At 40.8% G+C, this 22,232-nt stretch overlaps 2 protein-coding genes across 2 annotated transcripts; one reads left to right on the forward strand and one right to left on the reverse strand.

Annotated features, from left to right (window-relative positions):
• The first annotated feature begins 4,876 nt into the window (after positions 1 to 4,876).
• On the forward strand, positions 4,877 to 5,927 carry LOC149567750 (uncharacterized). Its single transcript, XM_089816669.1, has 2 exons — positions 4,877 to 5,359; positions 5,475 to 5,927. Exons 1-2 carry the CDS (start codon positions 4,877 to 4,879, stop codon positions 5,925 to 5,927), a joined length of 936 nt encoding a protein of 311 aa, XP_089672795.1.
• A 2,830-nt stretch (positions 5,928 to 8,757) lies between these two features.
• Positions 8,758 to 10,569, reverse strand: RP1 (PPDK regulatory protein). The gene is made up of 3 exons (XM_089821010.1): positions 9,905 to 10,569; positions 9,181 to 9,811; positions 8,758 to 8,954 (listed from the first exon to the last, which is right to left on the reverse strand). Exons 1-3 carry the CDS (start codon positions 10,376 to 10,378, stop codon positions 8,851 to 8,853), a joined length of 1,209 nt encoding a protein of 402 aa, XP_089677136.1. The 5' UTR covers positions 10,379 to 10,569; the 3' UTR covers positions 8,758 to 8,850.
• Between the last annotated feature and the right edge of the window lie 11,663 nt (positions 10,570 to 22,232).

A 22,232-nucleotide genomic window follows, 5' to 3' on the forward strand; every position in this document is an offset into this window, starting at 1 on the left:
TACATAACAACAATAAGCATTTTAATTTTCCAAGGTATGGCCTTTAGACTCAAGCCTTTACTGAATTTCATAATTCAGAGGAGCAGAGTGGGTTTGTAGTGGGCAGGTTAATTATGGAGGGAATAGCACACGATGCCATTCATTCAGTAAGACAAGCTCATACTGACAGGATGTTGATCAAGCTTGATATAAGGAAAGCCCATGATCATAGCAACTGCTCCTTCTTACTTCAGGTACTGAGTTGCTTTGGTTTTTCAAAACTATGGGTTGAATGGATCAAGAGTTGAATCATTACACCCAGGTTCTCAGTCATTGTCAATGGGAACCTGCAAGGTTCTTTTGATTCCTCGAGAGGATTGAGACAAGGTGACCTGCTCTCACCGATCTTGTTTAATATATGGCTGAGGTTCTAGGTACTGGTAGAATGATATCCAAAAAGAGACGGGAAGGATAATGAAAAGGCATCCAAACAGCACATGAATAGAATCAACATCACACAAGCAGTTTGCAGATGACAATTTAGTATTTACCAATGGGGGAGGCATCTTTAAGGGAAGCCAAGTGCATGAAGGCCACTTTAGATAAGTATTGCATGATGCCAGGACAGGCTGCAAATTGGAATAAATTTGAGATTATCTTCTTCAACACAAGTCTGAGAGAACAACATGAGACATGCAGGATGCTCCAAATCAAACTGGGGAGACTGCCTGGTAAATTTCTTGGATTGCCTTTGTTTGGGGGGGCTGGTAGAGTGAATTTGAGGACTAGGTTGGTGGATAGCTGTGTTGGGAAAATGGAGGGGTGGAAGAGCAGATGGCTTTTCTCTGCCAGGTCGCATATTAATGCCAATATCTGTTATATCGGCCATTTCTTTGTATTCTATGATGTGCATGCAAATCCCTGCAAAAAAAAATTTAATGTCTTTAATCTCCTGCATCCTGATGATGGATCATGTAGTATGATCTAAAACATTGATGCTAATAATTATCACACAATCAATCCCAGAAGAGAAACAATCATTATCAAAACAGTTGAGCAGAAGATGAGAAATTTCTTTTGGAATGTAAGTCAAGAGAAAGATAAAATTCCTTTGTTGGCATGCAAACAAATATGTAAACCGAAAGAAGCAGGTGAGGTCTGAGAAGATGGAACCTGATGAATGACGTGATGGGGGCAAAGCTCATTTGGATGATGTACAGAAATCCACAGCAGAAGTGGGCTAGGATTCTTTGAATGAAGTATCTAGACAATCAGGACAAAGAATGCATTCTTAGAACAGCTGATCCTTTTAGGGGATCTGCAATATGTAGCTTCATGATCAATTGTAAACATATAATCACAGTTCATATTACATGGAAGCTGGGTGATGATGAGAAAGCCAAACTCTGGGAAGATTCAATAGAAGGGCAACCAACATTAACCTATGCAGATTATAATTGAGGATTGAAAAACAAGCTGGAAACAGTATGGGGAAATAAAGTCACAGATCTGATCATCAAGAGTCATGAGGGGGATCAATTAAATGGAAGTGGAAAGATGAAAGTGTACTGGGACTCAATGATGAGGAAGATAGAGAATTCCAACGATCAGAGAGAATAAAACACTTCTACTATCAGGAAAACAAGATGAGATTGTTGGGTGTGGATGTAAGAAGGGTGAATTCTCAGTGCAAGTAGGACATATATTTGTGCAAGCTGCAAAGACAGCTGAACAAGAACCTGTGGCATTACTCTAGAATAAATACTGCCTCCCAAAGGCGGGGGCTTTTACTTGGCTGACATATGGAGGTCAAATCTTAACAGGGGGAAGAGTGATGAGATATGGGTTATCATGGACCCTTTCTATGCCCTATGTGCAAATGTGAAGTGGAAAATGTAGATCATCTATTACTGCAATGCAAAGTAGCAAATTAATGTTGGTTTTTTGTTTTGAAGAAGCTGAATTTACAAGGAGCCAAGCACTAAGCTAACTTCAAGCAAATGTTCCAATCTTGGCAAGGACCAAGGTACAAATCTGCTTTCTCATCTATTTGATGGATATGCCCATCAGCGATTGCTTCGGAGATATGGAAAGAATGCAATAGGAGAATATTTCAGGGTAAAGAGGAGTCAGTGGATGGTTGTGTTCCAAAATTGAAGAGCATAACAGACTTAGTAAATGTGGCAGCAGCAACACAATAGCTGAGCAAATATCCTTTTAGTTCATTAGATGTTATTCTTCAGAGATCATGGAATATGCTCCAATATAGACTCATTAATGGGTGTGTGAAGGTTGATCTTTTAAAGGGGCATAGGGAAGAATTTGAATGGAGTGCTCCAAATGAGGGATGGGTGAAGGTGAATTTCGATGGAGCTGCCAAAGGCAGTCCAGGTTCTGCAGGTGCAGGGTGTGTGGCAAGGGATACCTATGGTAATATTCTTGCCATGAAGAAGGAAACATTGAGAGTAGGAACCAATAACGAAGCATAAGTCCAAGCAACTTTGCTTGGGGTCAACTTGGCACAAAGGTTGCATATCGAAAACTTGCATTTGGAAGGGGATTCTCAGATCGTTGTAAATGTCATTGCAACTGGGAAAGTGCATGTGTGGAGATTACAAAAAGTGGTGGATATCATTAGGAGAAAACTAGGAGAATTTCAAAATTTCAAACATATACCGGGAGGGAAACACACTTGCTGATTCATTATCCAAGTTGGCCGCTGATGTGGCAGTGACATAATCGGAGTACAGTGACATTGTGGTGAATATTGCGTGGAGATTTAATGTGACACGATGAGTTGGTTGACACATCAATAAGCAGTGAAGGGCAGAAAGGGTAATAAATATTTTGTAAAGTGGCGCAAGCAAATTCACTTGTCCTACATCACACATTCCCATGTGTGCATCCAATGCAATGAATGTACCCTATATACCTTGCTTTTTGGCATTTTGATGGCATTTGTTTGGTAAAGAAAATGGCAAAGCGTGGTGAGGCAGAGTTGCAACAAGAAAATGGAGGCAAACTTTTCTTTTGGGGCTCTGAAGCAGCAGATGTCCTTCAAAGCATAGTTTAAATTCTTGCCGACTTATCGCCGATAAGTCAACTTATCGCAAGAAGTTGAAGGCGCCAAGAAATAACATGATTTCATTGTCAGATTTTGACGCCGAGAAATCCAACTTCTCATGGTGAGAAAAGGGCGATATACCAGCGATAAATCGCCAACTTCTAATGATATTTTAAAAACTTCTCGCAGGGAGTGCCAGTTTATACAGCGATTTGGAAAAAACGTCACTTCATTTTTGTTTGTTGCATTTGGCGTCTTGGGTGGGGAGGAGAAGGGTTTTGGAGCAGCACTTAGGTGTTTGACAGCGATTTGTAGCGATTTTCAACGCATTAGGAGCGGATTCGAAGCTCTTTCCAAGCAAATCCGGATCCACAAGTAAGTTTCTCAAAAAAAAATTCTTAAGTTAAACTTTTTTTTGTCTTCCCATACTTGCATATCTTGCATTTGTAATGTTCTCTAATACATTTTACGGTATTAGAGTGAATGAGTCATGACAAAGAGGCAAAGACCTAACACCATCTTTTTGCAATTTTCCCAAAAACAATCAAGTTTTTCTCAATAATTTCAAAACTTTAAGGCTAATACATTTTTTGTTTTATTCTCTGAATTTCCAGCAAATATGGCTTCCTCTGCATCTGGGGCAGCGGCATCTTCTAGTGGTCCCATAGCATGTCCATCTGGATTCATAGGCACGCGCCCTAAAGGGGCTAGAAACTTTGCATGGAAATATGCCTTTGAAGGAACAGAGTATAATAGTGTCATATGCATAAAATGTAAAAGACAAATCCGTAGAGGCATATCTCGTTTGAAGTACCACCTCGCTGGTATAGAAAAGCGTGACACAAGGATTTGTGATGCGACTACGGAGGAAATAAAAAGAGAGATGATTGCTTTGCTTAGTGCCCAAGAAGAGTAGAAGTTGAAAAGGGAAAGGACAAAATTGGCCATGAGGGCAGCCATTTATGAATCACAAGGTATGTTTCCTTTTAAGTTTTAACAATCATTTATTATTTTTTAATCACGACTAATGCTTGTGCTAAAACAATTATCAATTTATCATGATTCATAATGAGATGATGTGGGTTGTGTCATGTGACTAGGTATCCCAGCCACCCTTGATGAAGAAGAAGAAGCAATTGAGAGGATAGTGGGCTCTTTTTGTGGCCCAAGAATCCGCATACGGAACACACCTACTCATGGCAGGTCCTCAAGCTCAGCTTCCACTTCTGCTGGGTATAGTAGACCGCAAAGCTCTTCTATTGATGGTTATTTTGTGCATAGAAACACACCTGGAGCACAACCATCATTGGAGGGTACTGGATGCAACCGTGATGTGCATGCACAACTTGACATTCAATGTGCTGATTTTTGGTTTTTTAACAAGCTCTCCTTTAATGTTGCAGCAAGTCCATATTTTCTGAATTTTGTGACTAGTTGTACAGTAGCAGGGAAGGGCTACAAACCACCTACTCCTGCAACCTTGAGTGCAAAGTAATTCACTTGTTTCAAACTTTTATACTTTTAAAGTTTTACAATTCACTTGTTTTTGTTGAAAGTAATTTTTCTTAATCAAACTCGTGTACTTAAAGTGAATATCATTTTTTATGTTGTGCTTGTAGATTGTTGAAAGATGCTATTTGTAGGGGCAAAGAAGTGGTTGAAGAGCAAAGGTTAGAATGGAAACAGTATGGCTGCACCATACTTTCAGATGGATGGACGAATGGAAGAAACCATACCATCATCAATTGTTTAGTTTCTTGCAAGGATCAAGTGATCTTTCTTAAATCCTTGGATGCCTCGGACAAGATAAAAACGGTTGAGACTTTGGCTTGAATGCTAGAGAATATTGTGATAGAGGTTGGGGCTGAAAATGTGGTGCAAATCATAACGGACAATGCAGCGGCATATGTGGCAATGGGTAGGATCTTACAAGAAAAGCATAACACACTCTTTTGGTCTCCTTGTGCAACGCATGTTATTGACCTTCTTTTGGAGAATATAGGGAAATTGGATTGGGTGAAACCGGTTGTAGAGGAATCAAGGACGATAACAAAATATATCTACAATCACCCTTGGGTCCTTCACTTGATGAGAGACTACACGAACGATGAGGAGTTGGTTAGACCTGCAATCACAAGATTTGCAACGATTTTTTTAACGTTGCAAAGTGTTCTTAAACATATGAATCCTCTGAGGCAGATGTTTGTGTGTCCAAAATGGCTACAGTCAAGTTATTCAAAGAAGGTTGATGGGCAGAGTGTTGCACGCATTGTGTTTGACATCCAATTTTTTGAGCGAGCTTTAGAAATTGTGGATGTGAGTTGGAAACTTCAAAATTTGATTTTTTTTTGTACTTATTAATCAAGTCTTTCATTATTATTTTATAACCCTACTCTCTAATTAATAATTGTTTTCTACTTTTCAATTGTAGGTGGTGAAGCCCTTGGTTAGAGTTCTCCACTTGGTCAATGGGGAACAAACCCCAATGGGGTCCCTTTATGAGGCCATGGATAGGGCGAAAGAGGCTGTAAGAAATAAGTACAGTGGAGAGAGCCTAAAATTTCAGCCCTTATGGGATATTATTGATAGGAGGTGGAGCAATCAGCTCCACCAACCCATTGATGCAACAGGGTATTTCCTCAACCCTGGTTACCGCTTCTCTCCATCATATGCGGATCCCAATGGAGAGGTCATGGAGGGCTTTAGTGAATGCATGCAGAGGATGGTACTCGACATTGCAGTGAGAGACCTCATTGTGGCCGAGATGGAAGTGTATCAAAATGCAACGGGCAAACTATTCTCCTCAGCCTTGGCAAAGAGAGGCAGACAAACTCAGACACCAGGTACAATATTTGGAATTTCGAGTCTCTCACATGCATGTTAAGTAGATAAATAAGCTACATAAACTTGTCCTCATCTTGCTTTCTAACTCTTTAATGTTTATCTTGCAAATGCTTGGTGGCGAAATTGGGGTGGTAATGTCCCTAATCTACAAAAGCTTACTCTTTGCATCTTATGTCAGCCTTGTAGCTCATCTAGTTGTGAGCGTAATTGGAGCCTGTTTGAATCTATTCGCACAAAGAAGAGGAACAAATTGGCACAAAAATGCCTAAATGACCTTGTCTTTGTGCATTATAACCTCAAGTTGTGCATAAGAAAGGTAATGGCAGCAGCAACTGAACCACTTGATCTGGATGACATAGATCCTTTTGGCGATTGGACAGAAGAGGAGCAGCCTTCACTATTCACTAAGGATGAGATATATGAGTTGGAGAGGGAGGCTATGGAGGAGGGTGGTTTTGCAGTGGGACTAGACAACATTCAGGAGGAGGGCAATGAGAATGAGGAGTCTGAGGACAGTGACAGTGAGCATAGTGATAATGAGAATGAGGATGATGAGGAGTCCTTTCCAAGGCCAACACCAGCACCACCACAAACGACTGCTACGGCTAGAGCTGCTAGACCCCCTCCCTCTCCCATAATTTTTACTAGAGCTACTAGGATGGGGAAGAGGAAGAAGTAGACTAGTTTCATATTGAACTTGACATTTGTATTTGCTTATATTTTGAGTCTTTGACAAAGACAATTCGGTATTTACTATTTGTAGCTTGTTTCAAAGTTCAAAGTCTATAGACTATGACTACATCGGCATTCCACATGAGGATGCGATTTTGTTACTTATTGCATTTATATATATCTAGATCAGCTTGTTTGGTTTGTTTACTCATTTACTGACTCAATACATGCATCTACTTATTGAATTTTGTGAAAAAAATGCATTTTTAATTAAATTAAAGTCATTTTTATAATTCCCGATATTTTCTCGAGAAGTTGCCGATTTCTCTCCAATATTTGCCAAGAAAAAAAAATTTGGCCTCACCGAGAAGTGGCCGAGAACGAGAAGTTGAACTATGCTTCAAAGGGCCTATAACTGAAGAATAGTTGAGCAACATCTTCACCTTGACCCATTCATTCTTCGTTCGATATCATTTGGGCTTTACTGGGATCTACTAGGTAGATCATGTTGGATGTCCAATGTGTTTGCCACTTGGGACCAAGGGGGATGTTATATCTGCTCTTTGGCTTAGTGAAGACTATTTTGGGCTAACCTATCGTGCTCCGTCATTCAAAACCTATTGTGATAAATGTAGATGTGACATGACTTATCTAATGAACTATGATTATACATGTTTGTATTCATATATGTGATTACTAACCCTAATGGGAATAATTGACCTTGTGAATTATATTTCAAGTGTTATCTAACATGGTTACAGGATCTCAACCAAATTTATATTGATAAAAACATTTAATTGGTAAAGTTATGATTCAAACCTAAGTTGCGAATCCTGGTTTGGGTTCAGATTCATTCAATTGTTTGGGGGGAGGGTGGGTTGTTAGTGGGGGTGGGAGGGTTCGTTTTATCAATGTTTGAGTTCAACAATAATAATGTCAACATTAACAATCAGCCATCACTGATCAAATGTCATCATCATCCTGCTGTAATGAGATCTGTTTTATCTTTTTGGCCTTTTCAGTGGTCTATTTTAAGGTTGGAGGGTCAAAGTGACCGAAATAGATAATCAAAAAAAGTTTTTAAAATGACTGAAAATGGTCAAATTCCTCCCCAGTGCTTCTGCTCATGCACAAATTCACTCAAAAAAATTGTAATTCTGCCCAGAACCCACAGCGAATTTGCAGGACCCTTGGCAAATTTCGGAAGAACCACATCCAGACCAGAATTTTGACCATACCAAGAATCTGGTAACTTAGATTCTAACTATATCGTGTTCTTTATTTTTTTAATTTTGCTTGTGATTCTCGGGCAAGATCCAGGATCCTCCCAAAAAGGGGCCATAACATCCCCCTTCTCCTGCTGTCCCTGTCCTGATAAATTGGGGTAACATTGAGAAAATATCATTAGAAAAATATGTTTTTGACATCCAAAGTGTTTTTGTGTAATAGTGAACAGATGTGTTCACATAAAAGTCGCCAGGTTAACGCAGAGGACATGTCATGGAGATTAGGGAATAATGAAAATTGGTTACTTTCAAAGTGTTTCAAGGCTCAGCCCCGCTGAAGCACAAGGCAGAGCCCTCTGTATATAGAAATATCCTTGGGTTATAATATGTAAATTTCAAGTTTTGATAAATTTGCAACTGAAAATAGTCTGCTGCTTTTGGTTCCTCAGTGTTTTGATATTGCCATGACCTATGCCGGGTGAACAGTCAAGAGAAGCTGTTTATATCTTCCGTGACTGATTGTCTGAAAATCCATTAATGGCAGAATTAGTCTTGCCTGATTGAACATGGATTTCAAACATAGGGAAGCTTGTTTTCCTCCCATAAATAATCAAGTGTAAGTTGAAATTGTTAAGGATGGTTAACACTGAATCTTTGACAAGTCAGTTGATACAATTCTTTCCTTTTAGAAATTAAGCATAGCTATCTCATAGTTCATTAGATGAACACCACTCTTTAATTATAGTACTTGTTAGGGCACAGATGGTGTCCTGTATAAGGCCACCAGGATTTCTCTTCGATTTGGATTCTTTTAGTGAAATTGTTTTGGAGTCTGCAAATAAGCCATGTTAAGTTTCTAAGTTTGAATTATTTACTTAAAAAGTGGCATTCCAATTTTTTGACTGCTTCAAAAAAATATGGATACATGATTTTCAAACATACCATTTAGCTGTACAGGGGCAATCTGGCAACTTTTTGGCACTGTCAAGCTTATTTATTAGGATTAGCATCATGTAATGGATAAGCAATTTCAATATTTCAAAACAAACTCTTGTACGAACGTATCTAATATCGCTTTGAGATGCGAGGCATTACAGACTTCTGTTTCTTCTCGTTAAAAATGCGTAAAACCACAGCGGCTGTCTCTTCTATAGCTTTTCCTGTGACCTCTGCACTCTCATAATAGCACAAGTCAATACGAAATTGGCAATAAACTTCAAAATAAATTCAATTCCCATACATCAATATTGGGTCTAAAGATTGTAGCCAATAGAATGGGGTAATAATCAGAAGGAGGTAGCTCATAACTCCAGCAGAAATTATGAAATAGATTTGAGCGGGCGTACTATATATAATATAGCTCAAGTTCAAAGAAAAGAACGAAATGTGTATTACCTATAACAGGCCATCGAGGATTCTGGGCGAAGAGCTTTTTGGCGTAATTCAGTTCTCGACGAATATGATCCATTTCCGAATAGTTGGTTATGGAAGACTGCGGATGTAGCCCCAGAGTATTGGCCCTTGCCAGCCGTATTGCTTGCAAAATGGAAGGGCTAATGATGAGCCCAAAAATTTTGTCCTGATCAATTTCATAGAGCTCTTTAGGGGGATTGAGTCCAAGAACAAGGGGCACATTTGCAACTTTGTAGCCCTTCTGTGCTAAGTAGGTGGAAAGGGGTGTTTTGCTGGTCCGCGACACCCCAACGAATACCAAATCTGCTTTCTGGAGATTCTGAGGGAGAGCCCCATCGTCTTGCTTTATGGTAAATTCCACCGCCTCAATTGTCTTGAAATACTGTTTTGACAAGGGGGATTTCCCTCGAGGGACGCCGAGAGGGGCAACCCCTAAGTGCCTGGCAATTGCCTCTGTCGTAGGGCCCAGAATGTCCGTGTACGGCACTCCCCACAGCTCACATCCCCTTTTCGCTGCTTCTGCCATGCTTGCCTCTGCCAGTGTGTACAGAAGCAGCGCTTCCTCCTTTGCTGCTTGCATTATTATCTCCAGCAGCCGCTCCACATCATCAATCTGAACATCCCAATCAGTCACAGCACAAAACTATTATGTTTTGTTTTGCTTGAGAATAAAAAGGCTGAAAGAAAGAAAGCACAGATCACCCACCCCAGAAAACAAATGGGTATTCACGGCACAGCCCCTGTCGGCAAGGCAGTGATCGAATTGACCCAGAGCAGCGTTCACCGAGTGCTCTCCCGTCCATCCGGTCCCATCTGATACCACGAAAATTGCTTTTCCCAATGTCGAGTTTTCATCATCACTGTACTCTCCGTCGTCCCTAGAAATAGGGCAAGAAGGAATGATATCAGAATCGATAGTAGTAGTAGCAGTACGCGCCTTGTCGAACTTAGTCCTGGCAGAAGGAGAACGCAGAGCCCGTGCTCTGGACCATCGCTTCAGCTGTGTGCTGCCCTTCGATTTGGATTTCCAATCCTGTTTGCTGTTTGGCGGGGATGGCTTGTCGGCCTCTTGTGCTTGGGCCTCATTATCATTTGCCACAGGCAGGGAATTGCATGGGCGAAATGAGGGGTTAATTGCTGCTACTCTACCAACAAAAGTGGAACCTAGAAGACACACCATTCCTTGCCTCTCCTACTTCAAACTTTTGGAGGCTGGTAAATTTGACATTGTGATTCAATTTGCGCTCAAGGATAACGTGCAGGAGTATATTATAAGGTGACACATAAGATTCCAAAAAATTTGGATAATACTATACATTTGTGTGGAAAAGAAAATCATTCATATATTATTATTAGTCCTTATGCACGCAGGGAACTAATATTTTTCAGATTTTCAATGTTCTTTGTAATTAATTTTCATACCAAAAATTAGCAAATTTCAAAAGTTAAAAATTGTTTTATTTTGAATTAACTTTTAATTATCAATCTTTGAGTTTTGACTTGTGGATCTTAATTTTACCAGGGTTTAAACATTTTTCCAATGACAAAAAAATCAGTAATATTTTTTTTTCAAATATTTGGAAAGCTCTAGGAAAAATCTTCACACGTGGCATCAACCTGACAGTGGAAAGCCTTGCTCCGGAAGAAGTGACGAAAGTCGGTGCAAGCATTGATATTCTCTGCTGAATACTCTATATGGTACCATTGCTCATAATATTTATTTTACTTCATTGTAAAAAATTTACCTGTGCATGCTCAAAAGGATTCCTTTCACTTGATGCAACAAATCTGGAGGTTCTCGTCAGTGTAAGGGTTTTAAGTTTTGCATCACCTTTATTAGATGAAGAGCGTGCATTAGCAATAAATTGTTAAGAGCCTTCAGTCTTACTGGATTGCTTGATTTTTGCCTTGCAATTTTTGCTCTTACACAAGTTGTAATTTTTTCTGACTAATTTTTTTCATTTTCTTTCTCTGTTGTTTGATTCTTCCATTGTCATGTCCCCAATTTTTCTGGTGACAGATCGATTTAATTAATTTAATTAATCTGGTTGTCCAAGGACGACTAATTAATTATTTTAATTAAATAAATAAATATTAAAAGATAACCTTGTATTTAATAAAGTGACTTGGAAAATATTTAATAAAGTCACTTATGAGATAAGATCAAAATTGTTCTAGAAGTCTCTGGAGAAGGTGGAGAGAAAAGAATAAATAGGCACCCCGGGGCTCCATTCGAATCATGCAGTTGATTATCTCTCTTTGATTTTCAGATTGTGATTCAATCACAGGTGCATTGTGGAACCTAGGGTTTTCGCAATTGTCACAGTTGGCCATTGAGAACGATAACTCTCAATAGGTACACAATTTTGAGGGTGTGAAATATCATCTGAATTATTGCAGAAATCGGAGGTGATACTTCAGTCACTTCACTTGGACAGAGATCTGTGGCCTAAGGCCAATTTTTGTGATTCATGGACCATGGGAGGATCAGTTAGCAGGAATTAACTATTGCAGAATTGGAGGAGTTCGAAGGGAAAACGCAAGCACATTTGTAATCAGAAATTCTCCATACCTAAAGCAGAGCAGCAGAGACGCTCATAATGTTTGCAGGAACTCATATCAGCATATGAATTGTGACACTATATCCATAGGAGACAAGAATTTAGAATCGATTGAGAACTGTCATCGGGAAGGGCAGTAAATTCGTGATAATCTTTCCTAAATCGTTGCATGCGACTCAAGTACACAAGACGGATTCATCAACACTATTGAGCGAGGATTGCAGATTATTTGTAACCAAAAGATATCGCAAGCCTAGAAGAATACGTTTGAAAGTGATTGGGCATCAACCGTTTGTAGTGGCGTCGAGTTAAAACTTCAGAGATAATTGAGAGATAGTTCGGATCTACTCATCTTCACCGCAGGCCTTGAAACGGATTAACAGGACAAGAAGGTGCATAGGCATTGATTCATTTCACACCGCAGGGAAACATTGCATCCAAGATCGGCATCTCGGGAGATGAATTTAACAATCAGACTTTGGGTGATTTACGGATAGTGGGAAACAATCCTCAGATACCATTGCGACTCCAAGCTTCTGCCCCAGTAGTGGGAATCCGTCAGTGACACAAATCCATTACCATCAACTGCGAGCAGCTTCTCCCTTGCGTGAGATAGGAAGCAAGATTTCGGTCGGAATTAACTAGCCGCACAACCTGACATCAGGCAGATCCTGCGAGTTGCAACCATAAAGATTTGTATTAACTCGTGGCTAGGCAGACGGCGTCAATTTCGGCGGGTGTCGAAGGGAATTGTTGTGGTCAGCGTTCCATCCGCTGAGTATGAGATAATGCAGCACGGGTTAAAACAGTGACAGTAGCCTGTGAACGGAAACCAAACCGGACAGTCTCAAGCATAACTGAGGGACTTGGCATTTACTTTGAACTCGGCCCATCTATTGAAGATCAAATCGGCAGCAGAACAAGGCTTTGATGCTTCATGTCTTTTCAGGTTTCAAGCACTTCCTTATCTATTTTGCTATTGTAACATCCGAATTTCATATTTTTAATAAATGAAGAAGATATTATCGCCTGCCATTCTATATGCTTCGCCTTCAAGATCAGAATAGCACAAATTCAATTATTTAGTGCGTAACAGAAATTTCCCAGTGCCATATCAGTACAATATTGGGATTTAGTGACCTTTATAGCTAGGGCTATTTCAGTGGTATCAGAGCCGGTTTTCTTGCCATCCTGTGGGGTGAGAACCGAATTACATGAGTAATCAGCACTCGACTTCAACCAAGATGTACAGGTACAGCACAAAGTCTCCAAGGACACAAACTCGGACAAGTAATAGACATAGTATGCAGAGTCGAAAATGTGGAAAGGACTATTCAGGCATTCAGGATGAGCTCAGAAAAATCAAACATAACATGTCTGAACTGTTGGTTAAACACCACCATATGCTTGACAGGCTGTCCGTCCCAGCTAAGGTGAATAAATCAACTGGATTTCGTTTTGACAAATCTTCTCACAAAGCGTTGACTGATACAATGAGAGATGCTACTAGGAACCTTAATGAGGAGTTCGAGAAACAAGTGTACAACCAGTCAGAGGCTTCAGTTCGGTCACAGGAAGAAGTGGTGAAGGATATTACGCTGATGGATAGTAACTGTCAACTTGACACTCAAGTTGAGATAGTTGAATACGAGTTTCCCAAAGGTGATGTCTCATGTACTCAGGGTAGTTTGGTTCCGACAAGCAATGATTTCAGTGAAGTGAGTTCAGATGACGATGAAGATGTCATTGTGCATGATGATGAGATACCTAGTGGAAATGAGCAGACATCGAGCATTTATGATTTTGCTGACAGAGAGTACCAGGCTCAGTTAGATGCTTCGTCACATGAGGATGAGAATGGCAGTACTTCACATGATTTGTCCAGCCAGCTGAAGGTAAGCAAAGATAGTATTGTGGCTTCTTTATCTCATCATGACAGGATGCGGGAGATGTTAGAAGAGCACATCCAGATGATTCAGTTACAAGGAAAACATAAGGGAGTTCAGGCAAATTCTCCTTGTTGTGACTTACATGCAATTGGTGAAGGAATGGGAACGACGAAGTTGAGTTATTTACATCTTCTATCAGATCGTGACCATCTTCTAAGCCTTGCCAAAGACTATTCAGATGCCTTGAGGAGGAAGGAGGAGGAAGTTGTCAAGCTTTCTTGCGAGCTTGAGGACACTCGAGCAACTTTGGCATTACAGGACTGGGAGAGACATGGGAATGAGCACGACATGGAGCTGAGCTTAAGTTCATCTTGCACTCAATTTTTGATGGAAGAGGGATCATGTGAGGTTGCTGATAATGCTACGAGTTCATCTTGCTTTCACATCCAGGATACAAGGACAATGGTAGACAGGTATGTGAAGTTAGTTGGTATTGGTCACATTACTCAGGTAAGGAGTTTGCTTGAGTTACCAGCTGTTCCTTGTTTACGGATATGGACTCGAGAATGTTTCAGGGGCATTTGGGATTTAGTTGACTGGAAAGCACTTTATGGTAGCCGTGATTATTTGGATGCTATCATGGATTTGATCAGCAGAGTATACGGTGTTGTCTTTCCTTGTGCCAGCAGAACATCCGATGTTGGTATTAGTTTTTATACACCGGTATTGGGTCTGATTTATATATGTAGACGACCATTCTTGCTGAAGGGTGTTGAAGATTTTTCATATTTGGAAGCATGTACAGATGAGTCCCAGGATCGTTTTGACCTTGATGACATCCGGGAGAATGAAGTGAACAGTTTTGAAGATTCAACTTCCTTGATAGATTCTTTAGGTACAGAAGAGCTTGACAGCAGTACTACAATTTTTGACAATTTGGATATTGATATGGACCTTGGAGATGATTCGCGAGATATGGATGTTAATATTGAGGATACTCCTTTAAGAACTCCAGAAGAAGCTTGTAGGAGACAGTTCAGCCAGAGCCATCGTGTGACTAGCCAGTTGAAAGTTAGTGAGCGAGACATTGCTATCGCTTGTGAGCATTTTGATACTGCTCGCCAGTTGTTGGCTGTTACTGGTTGGGGTTCTTCTATGACAGATGAGTCCAGCGGTGGTTACTTTTCTTTGGCAGAGATTCATGCCTTGCATGAAGCTGTTCGGATTTTGAAGCAGGATTATTTACGATTGCTAGCCGACCGTGATCACTTGGTTGAGTGGGGGAGTACAGCATATGAGGCACTCTTGGATCATGAAGAGGAGGTGAGTGAGCTTTCCCAAGAGCTCATAGCGACTACTGAGGTGTTAGAGGACACACAGCGAGATCTACAGAAGTCGCAATTTCAATTGAAGGAGGTGACCGTGGAGTTGGAGCATTTGCGGTCAAAACCAGCCCCAGACCCAGTTCGTTTGACTATTGAGGTGGATGATGGTAAGTACACTTCCGCAGTTGCTACTAAGGAGCATATTGTTGAAGCTGACACACATATTCAGGATTTGGTAGTAGCTGGTTCTAATGAGTTCGGGATACCGGTAGAGTCAAGTTTCCAGATTGATTCTTCTCAGATAGTTGATAGTGTGGTACAGTTGAGTATGCCACCCTTACAGGAGGACCAGTTGTGGTGTAAAGGGGAGTATGTTAATGTTTCCTCGTATAATTTTTACTGCACTAAACCGTTCATGGAGTATTTGTTGGATAGTGCATGTGTTCATTTGGACCCGTATAAAGTGACAGAAGGTGTTCTCATCCATGATACTAGTGTTATTTGCAGATTGGTTGAGAAGATTATAGGGGTCCTTTCTACTATGCTACCTCACAGGGATCTCGAGGAAGGGTTTGTTGAGCAAAGGGCACAGGGACCTATCCGACCTACAGTCACTCGGAGTCAGAGATTGGAGCCATATGTTGATTACCAGTTCAGTGATGATGAGCTAGCAGCAGAATTTGGAGGTTCTTACCGGCATTATACGGTAGGATACGCTCATCATTTCTCTTTTGACACAGAGGTAGAAGATTTTATTTCACGCAGATGTAGATTGGCTCCAGTTTCTTATCATCCATTAGGGGATAGATTGGCACCATCTTTCGAAAATAAAATTGGTAGTAGCAAGTTACTCAGCCTGCAGCATCGACAGACCCGGAGTAGTTTTTCAGAGATTGAATTTGATGGCAGTAATTCAGGTATCTATGGTTGTTGTCATATCTACAATGCAGTTGGGTACAGGTGTCTTTTTGACAGGGGCTTGAGTTTTGATAGAGTTGATGTTTCAGTTGGCTTGAGTTCCGCAGAATGGGTTCTTCTACTGACATCTACAGTTGGTTTTCAGATGATTTCATCAGAGTTGTCAGTTGTTTGGATGTTGAGTACAGTTTCTCAGATACTGGTATTGATGATTTCTCCACGGGAGTATGATGAGGATTGGGATGATACACAGATTTACATTTGGGACCCAGGCATACTGATTGGTTCATGGTTCAGCCATTGCTTGGGGACAAGCAATTTCAGGAAGGGCGGACTGTCATGTCCCCAATTTTTCTGGTGACAGATCGATTTAATTAATTTAATTAATCTGGTTGTCCAAGGACGACTAATTAATTATTTTAATTAAATAAATAAATATTAAAAGATAACCTTGTATTTAATAAAGTGACTTGGAAAATATTTAATAAAGTCACTTATGAGATAAGATCAAAATTGTTCTAGAAGTCTCTGGAGAAGGTGGAGAGAAAAGAATAAATAGGCACCCCGGGGCTCCATTCGAATCATGCAGTTGATTATCTCTCTTTGATTTTCAGATTGTGATTCAATCACAGGTGCATTGTGGAACCTAGGGTTTTCGCAATTGTCACAGTTGGCCATTGAGAACGATAACTCTCAATAGGTACGCAATTTTGAGGGTGTGAAATATCATCTGAATTATTGCAGAAATCGGAGGTGATACTACAGTCACTTCACTTGGACAGAGATCTGTGGCCTAAGGCCAATTTTTGTGATTCATGGACCATGGGAGGATCAGTTAGCAGGAATTAACTATTGCAGAATTGGAGGAGTTCGAAGGGAAAACGCAAGCACATTTGTAATCAGAAATTCTCCATACCTAAAGCAGAGCAGCAGAGACGCTCATATTGTTTGCAGGAACTCATATCAGCATATGAATTGTGACACTATATCCGTAGGAGACAAGAATTTAGAATCGATTGAGAACTGTCATCGGGAAGGGCAGTAAATTCGTGATAATCTTTCCTAAATCGTTGCATGCGACTCAAGTATACCAGACGAATTCATCAACACTATTGAGCGAGGATTGCAGATTATTTGTAACCGAAAGATATCGCAAGCCTAGAAGAATACGTTTGAAAGTGATTGGGCATCAACCGTTTGTAGTGGCGTCGGGTTAAAACTTCAGAGATAATTGAGAGATAGTTCGGATCTACTCATCTTCACCGCAGGCCTTGAAACGGATTAACAGGACAAGAAGGTGCATAGGCGTTGATTCATTTCACACCGCAGGGAAACATTGCATCCAAGATCGGCATCTCGGGAGATGAATTTAACAATCAGACTTTGGGTGATTTACGGATAGTGGGAAACAATCCTCAGATACCATTGCGACTCCAGGCTTCTGCCCCAGTAGTGGGAATCCGTCAGTGACACAAATCCATTACCATCAACTGCGAGCAGCTTCTCCCTTGCGTGAGATAGGAAGCAAGATTTCGGTCGGAATTAACTAGCCGCACAACCTGACATCAGGCGGATCTTGCGGGTTGCAACCATAAAGATTTGTATTAACTCGTGGCTAGGCAGACGGCGTCAATTCCGGCGGGTGTCGAAGGGAATTGTTGTGGTCAGCGTTCCATCCGCTGAGTATGAGATAATGCAGCACGGGTTAAAACAGTGACAGTAGCCTGTGAACGGAAACCAAACCGGACAGTCTCAAGCATAATTGAGGGACTTGGCATTTACTTTGAACTCGGCCCATCTACTGAAGATCAAATCGGCAGCAGAACAAGGCTTTGATGCTTCATGTCTTTTCAGGTTTCAAGCACTTCCTTATCTATTTTGCTATTGTAACATCCGAATTTCATATTTTTAATAAATGAAGAAGATATTATCGCCTGCCATTCTATATGGTTCGCCTTCAAGATCAGAATAGCACAAATTCAATTATTTAGTGCGTAACAGAAATTTCCCAGTGCCATATCAGTACAATATTGGGATTTAGTGACCTTTATAGCTAGGGCTATTTCAGTGGTATCAGAGCCGGTTTTCTTGCCATCCTGTGGGGTGAGAACCGAATTACATGAGTAATCAGCACTCGACTTCAACCAAGATGTACAGGTACAGCACAAAGTCTCCAAGGACACAAACTCGGACAAGTAATAGACATAGTATGCAGAGTCGGAAATGTGGAAAGGACTATTCAGGCATTCAGGATGAGCTCAGAAAAATCAAACATAACATGTCTGAACTGTTGGTTAAACACCACCATATGCTTGACAGGTTGTCCGTCCCAGCTAAGGTGAATAAATCAACTGGATTTCGTTTTGACAAATCTTCTCACAAAGCGTTGACTGATACAATGAGAGATGCTACTAGGAACCTTAATGAGGAGTTCGAGAAACAAGTGTACAACCAGTCAGAGGCTTCAGTTCGGTCATAGGAAGAAGTGGTGAAGGATATTACGCTAATGGATAGTAACTGTCAACTTGACACTCAAGTTGAGACAGTTGAATACGAGTTTCCCAAAGGTGATGTCTCATGTACTCAGGGTAGTTTGGTTCCGACAAGCAATGATTTCAGTGAAGTGAGTTCAGATGACGATGAAGATGTCATTGTGCATGATGATGAGATACCTAGTGGAAATGAGCAGACATCGAGCATTTATGGTTTTGCTGACAGAGAGTACCAGGCTCAGTTAGATGCTTCGTCACATGAGGATGAGAATGGCAGTACTTCACATGATTTGTCCAGCCAGCTGAAGGTAAGCAAAGATAGTATTGTGGCTTCTTTATCTCATCATAACAGGATGCGGGAGATGTTAGAAGAGCACATCCAGATGATTCAGTTACAAGGAAAACATAAGGGAGTTCAGGCAAATTCTCCTTGTTGTGACTTACATGCAATTGGTGAAGGAATGGGAATGACGAAGTTGAGTTATTTACATCTTCTATCAGATCGTGACCATCTTCTAAGCCTTGCCAAATACTATTCAGATGCCTTGAGGAGGAAGGAGGAGGAAGTTGTCAAGCTTTCTTGCGAGCTTGAGGACACTCGAGCAACTTTGGCATTACAGGACTGGGAGAGACATGGGAATGAGCACGACATGGAGCTGAGCTTAAGTTCATCTTGCACTCAATTTTTGACGGAAGAGGGATCATGTGAGGTTGCTGATAATGCTACGAGTTCATCTTGCTTTCACATCCAGGATACAAGGACAATGGCAGACAGGTATGTGAAGTTAGTTGGTATTGGTCACATTACTCAGGTAAGGAGTTTGCTTGAGTTACCAGCTGTTCCTTGTTTACGGATATGGACTCGAGAATGTTTCAGGGGCATTTGGGATTTAGTTGACTGGAAAGCACTTTATGGTAGCCGTGATTATTTGGATGCTATCATGGATTTGATCAGCAGAGTATACGGTGTTGTCTTTCCTTGTGCCAGCAGAACATCCGATGTTGGTATTAGTTTTTATACACCGGTATTGGGTCTGGTTTATATATGTAGACGACCATTCTTGCTGAAGGGTGTTGAAGATTTTTCATATTTGGAAGCATGTACAGATGAGTCCCAGGATCGTTTTGACCTTGATGACATCCGGGAGAATGAAGTGAACAGTTTTGAAGATTCAACTTCCTTGATAGATTCTTTAGGTACAGAAGAGTTTGACAGCAGTACTACAATTTTTGACAATTTGGATATTGATATGGACCTTGGAGATGATTCGCGAGATATGGATGTTAATATTGAGGATACTCCTTTAAGAACTCCAGAAGAAGCTTGTAGGAGACAGTTCAGCCAGAGCCATCGTGTGACTAGCCAGTTGAAAGTTAGTGAGCGAGACATTGCTATCGCTTGTGAGCATTTTGATACTGCTCGCCAGTTGTTGGCTGTTATTGGTTGGGGTTCTTCTATGACAGATGAGTCCAGCGGTGGTTACTTTTCTTTGGCAAAGATTCATGCCTTGCATGAAGCTGTTCGGATTTTGAAGCAGGATTATTTACGATTGCTAGCCGACCGTGATCACTTGGTTGAGTGGGGGAGTACAGCATATGAGGCACTCTTGGATCGTGAAGAGGAGGTGAGTGAGCTTTCCCAAGAGCTCATAGCGACTACTGAGGTGTTAGAGGACACACAGCGAGATCTATAAAAGTCGCAGTTTCAGTTGAAGGAGGTGACCGTGGAGTTGGAGCATTTGCGGTCAAAACCAGCCCCAGACCCAGTTCGTTTGACTATTGAGGTGGATGATGGTAAGTACACTTCCGCAGTTGCTACTAAGGAGCATATTGTTGAAGCTGACACACATATTCAGGATTTGGTAGTAGCTGGTTCTAATGAGTTCGGGATACCGGTAGAGTCAAGTTTCCAGATTGATTCTTCTCAGATAGTTGATAGTGTGGTACAGTTGAGTATGCCACCCTTACAGGAGGACCAGTTGTGGTGTAAAGGGGAGTATGTTGATGTTTCCTCGTATAATTTTTACTGCACTAAACCGTTCATGGAGTATTTGTTGGATAGTGCATGTGTTCATTTGGACCCGTATAAAGTGACAGAAGGTGTTCTCATCCATGATACTAGTGTTATTTGCAGATTGGTTGAGAAGATTATAGGGGTCCTTTCTACTATGCTACCTCACAGGGATCTCGAGGAAGGGTTTGTTGAGCAAAGGGCACAGGGACCTATCCGACCTACAGTCACTCGGAGTCAGAGATTGGAGCCATATGCTGATTACCAGTTCAGTGATGATGAGCTAGCAGCAGAATTTGGAGGTTCTTACCGGCATTATACGGTAGGATACGCTCATCATTTCTCTTTTGACACAGAGGTAGAAGATTTTATTTCACGCAGATGTAGATTGGCTCCAGTTTCTTATCATCCATTAGGGGATAGATTGGCAGCATCTTTCGAAAATAAAATTGGTAGTAGCAAGTTACTCAGCTTGCAGCATCGACAGACCCGGAGTAGTTTTTCAGAGATTGAATTTGATGGCAGTAATTCAGGTATCTATGGCTGTTGTCATATCTACAATGCAGTTGGGTGCAGGTGTCTTTTTGACAGGGGCTTGAGTTTTGATAGAGTTGATGTTTCAGTTGGCTTGAGTTCCGCAGAATGGGTTCTTCTACTGACATCTACAGTTGGTTTTCAGATGATTTCATCAGAGTTGTCAGTTGTTTGGATGTTGAGTACAGTTTCTCAGATACTGGTATTGATGATTTCTCCACGGGAGTATGATGAGGATTGGGATGATACACAGATTTACATTTGGGACCCAGGCATACTGATTGGTTCATGGTTCAGCCATTGCTTGGGGACAAGCAATTTCAGGAAGGGCGGACTGTCATGTCCCCAATTTTTCTGGTGACAGGTCGATTTAATTAATTTAATTAATCTGGTTGTCCAAGGACGACTAATTAATTATTTTAATTAAATAAATAAATATTAAAAGATAACCTTGTATTTAATAAAGTGACTTGGAAAATATTTAATAAAGTCACTTATGAGATAAGATCAAAATTGTTCTAGAAGTCTCTGGAGAAGGTGGAGAGAAAAGAATAAATAGGCACCCCGGGGCTCCATTCGAATCATGCAGTTGATTATCTCTCTTTGATTTTCGATTGTGATTCAATCACAGGTGCATTGTGGAACCTAGGGTTTTCGCAATTGTCACAGTTGGCCATTGAGAACGATAACTCTCAATAGGTACGCAATTTTGAGGGTGTGAAATATCATCTGAATTATTGCAGAAATCGGAGGTGATACTACAGTCACTTCACTTGGACAGAGATCTATGGCCTAAGGCCAATTTTTGTGATTCATGGACCATGGGAGGATCAGTTAGCAGGAATTAACTATTGCAGAATTGGAGGAGTTCGAAGGGAAAACCCAAGCACATTTGTAATAAGAAATTCTCCATACCTAAAGCAGAGCAGCAGAGACGCTCATAATGTTTGCAGGAACTCATATCAGCATATGAATTGTGACACTATATCCGTAGGAGACAAGAATTTAGAATCGATTGAGAACTGTCATCGGGAAGGGCAGTAAATTCGTGATAATCTTTCCTAAATCGTTGCATGCGACTCAAGTACACCAGACGGATTCATCAACACTATTGAGCGAGGATTGCAGATTATTTGTAACCGAAAGATATCGCAAGCCTAGAAGAATACGTTTGAAAGTGATTGGGCATCAACCGTTTGTAGTGGCGTCGGGTTAAAACTTCAGAGATAATTGAGAGATAGTTCGGATCTACTCATCTTCACCGCAGGCCTTGAAACGGATTAACAGGACAAGAAGGTGCATAG

This window comes from Cupressus sempervirens, chromosome 3, assembly GCF_028749045.1.
Source record: "Cupressus sempervirens isolate cs-2001-9-10 chromosome 3, ASM2874904v1, whole genome shotgun sequence".
NCBI lineage: Eukaryota > Viridiplantae > Streptophyta > Pinopsida > Cupressales > Cupressaceae > Cupressus > Cupressus sempervirens.